The sequence below is a fragment of the Lipotes vexillifer genome, unplaced genomic scaffold, assembly GCF_000442215.2.
Source record: "Lipotes vexillifer unplaced genomic scaffold, Lipotes_vexillifer_v1.1 scaffold121, whole genome shotgun sequence".
Classification (NCBI taxonomy): domain Eukaryota; kingdom Metazoa; phylum Chordata; class Mammalia; order Artiodactyla; family Lipotidae; genus Lipotes; species Lipotes vexillifer.
In genome coordinates this window covers 861,484-864,586 of record NW_006773122.1, presented here as the reverse complement: position 1 = coordinate 864,586, position 3,103 = coordinate 861,484, and the positions used below count along the sequence as shown (strand labels likewise).

The window sequence follows — 3,103 nt, the reverse complement described above, 5'->3', positions numbered from 1 at the left end:
TAATGAAAGATTGCTAAGAAATATGTTTTTATCCCTTAACCTACTTCTGGTATGCCTGTGTCTCCAGGGCAACAGGGTAACTTGCTGACAGAAAACCCTTCGATTTTCACATGTGTTAAACGATAAATTCATTTCTTTTCTTTTCTTTCTTTTTTTTTTCACTTTAAGAATGTCAGAGCTGGAAGAGCCCATAACAGCCAATTAATCCAATCCTTCAATTCATAGAATGGGAAAGTGAGATGGACAGGGAGAGAAACTTGCCCAAGATCTCATAGGATAAAAATTAAAAAAAAAAAAAAAAAAAAAAAGATCCCATAGGAAATCAGTGTCAGAGCTATTGGTTAGAAAAATTAATGCTAAGTACTATTTTTGTTCTGTGACTCTTCCACTTAGAACCATACCTAAATAGAAACTCCTCTTCCCCCAACATACACTTTTCTAAACCTGATGCTTTAAGGGTAGTTACTGTAGAATAGAGAAAACTCCTTTTGCATTTATATTTTTGCTTGGTCTCTGTTTCCAGGGATATCATGGGCAAATGGCATCCATTTTCCCATCAAATGAGGCTGATAATACAAATGGTTGAATGTGGTTTTGGTTCAGAGGTACAAAAGGCCTCCAGAGAAATCCAAAAACCAGAAAAGACATAGCCTGAGAGGTATCAGTACTGACTTGTGTCACCTACATTTCTCTTGGAAAGATAAAGAAGCCACTAATTAATATAGAGATGTTGGGGTTTGATGAATGTATATAACATCCACAACAGAAGTCAAATTGGGGATGGGAGTAAGGGAGAACTATCAGAATAAAAATAGATAATTATGCATAGACAGCTGTGGAATTGGCTATGGAATAGTTGATGGGTTGGATCAACTCATAGAGGGCTTGGTATGTTCCAAATACACACCCCAAAAGGCCCAGGATGCTGATAATGATGTCCTTTGCAATGGTGACACAGCTCATGTCTTCAGGGTAAAAAGTGATGAGCTCCAGGAGGGGCGGGATGATGAGGGCCAGGGCACTGCTGCTCACAGAGCCCACCAGGGAGATGACCAGGTCCAGGCGGGGGATGAGGATGGCTGAGACACCTGCGGGGAAACAAGAAGTTTAGAATTGCTGAACATTCCTGCAGGAAGGGAGCCCAGAAACAAATCATTTCTTTGGAGACTCGTGTAATTCTACAGGTGCCTGACAGACCATTGGAGAGGTGGGAAAGGAGCCCATTGTGAACTGGAGCAGAACAGGCACTGTGGCTCTGGACTCCCACCTCTGTTTTAGCTGCCAAAACATGCTCTCCTTTTATGTTTTATCTATTGGGTTTTTCACATATAATATTTATTGAAAAGGATCCTCTACCACCTATCTATTATAACCTTGTTATCACAGAGCTGGGGAAATCTAGAGCTCTAGAGGGAATGGGTTGTGCCCAAGGTCACACAGAGCTGAGATGAGAAGCCACTGAAATGTCCAATCTAAGGCCCTTTCCACCCTACTAGGTTGCCTCTAATGTACATGAAAGAACTTGACATACAGTAGGTGCTCAATAAATGCTTGACTCTTGCCCAGGCACTGCATCTACAGTGAATTTGTACTAATCTACACAATATAGTCGCTGTCTAGAAGCAAGGATGGATAAACAATGAGACATGGCTCTGCTGCTCTCAGACTCTCAACTACTGGTTTTCCTACTCTTAGAAGGAAACTGGTAATTAAGGAGGATATAAAACATGCAGACGGCATTAGGCGGCTCACTCACCATCTCTTCTCTTCCATAGACACTCTTAGATTTCTACCTTTTATACATACAATGAACATATATCATGGATTTTTGAGGGGAGTCCAATTTTGATAATAATTTGAATGAATAAACATATAAATTATGTGACTTAACTTTATACAGCCATATGATTTTCCTATGAATAAATTAGGGAAAACCAGTTCTGGAAAGCACTCAGACTAGCTTTCTGGGTCTTGAAGAAAACATCACCTCTTTCTGAAATTGCTCCAGCACATCTAATCAGAGAACGAGAGAGACTCATAGACTCTCACGGTCGAGAATCCATCACCTCTCTGATGGGATGATCCTCGTCCACAGCTTTCCTTTATCAAATATTTAATAACTTGCTTCCTGAAGGAAGTACAGAGAAAATTCAGTGTCTGTTCTTTAGGAGAGCTCATGCAGGCAGGGCAGAGAGAAGACACGCTCAAGGAAAGCTACAATGCAAGGTGGACTGGAGGAGTGCTCTAGAAGGGTCAGATCTGGTCATGTTAACCCATTGCTGTGGGCCCTTCCCCACTGCCTGATCTCCTTAGCACAAGGTCCCTTAGGACTTGGGCCCTGCCAATCCTCTGGCTTCGTGTCTTATCACTCCTTATGCTTTCAGTTCTCCAGAGAGGCCATATGTAAGTACTTGCCTCCAATCTGTGCAGAGCCTGCTCACTGCACGTGGTACATTCTCCACTGCTCCACCTGCCTCCTAATTATCTTTTAGGTCTTAACTGAAATATCAGTCCAGTGGCGAGGACTTCCTGACCTGGCCCAGGCTAAGTTATAGACCTTCTCAGGTGCTCTTAGGATAGCCTCTTCTTACAGTCTTAACCCTCCTTTTTTTTTTTTTTTTTTTTTTTTTTGCAGTACGCGGGCCTCTCACTGTTGTGGCCTCTCCCGCTGCAGTGCACAGGCTCCGGATGCACAGGCTCAGCGGCCATGGCTCACGGGCCCAACCGCTCCACGGCATGTGGGATCTTCCTGGACCGGGGCACGAACCCGTGTCCCCTGCATCGGCAGGCAGACTCTCAACCACTGCGCCACCAGGGAAGCCCACTGTGTACCATCTTAACATTCATCACAATGTGCTATAATTATTTGCCTGCATATATTTCCCACTCGAACTATAAGCCTCATGAGGGCAGGAGCCATGTCTTTTTCATGATTCATTATTGTATCCCTAGCACCTAGCACAATGTCAGGCACATAGTAGGTGTTCAACAAACGATTACTGAATGAAGGATAACAGAATTGAAAGATGAATAAAAGAGGAAGAAGTGGTCATTCATCACAGAACAGAAGCCGGACATGTCATTGAAAGTCAGCTGTCTCTAG

The 3,103-nt window shown here is 43.2% G+C and overlaps 1 protein-coding gene across 1 annotated transcript in view; it reads right to left on the bottom strand.

Annotated features, from left to right (window-relative positions):
• Window positions 1-315: 315 nt before the first annotated feature.
• The window catches only part of SLC36A3 (solute carrier family 36 member 3), a 33,268-nt gene continuing 30,480 nt past the window's right edge, over window positions 316-3,103 (bottom strand). Inside the window, exon 10 of the mRNA XM_007448029.1 lies at window positions 316-1,088. Coding sequence (XP_007448091.1) covers window positions 820-1,088 — 269 coding nt within the window. The 3' untranslated portion in view covers window positions 316-819. The remainder of the gene's footprint in view (window positions 1,089-3,103) is intronic.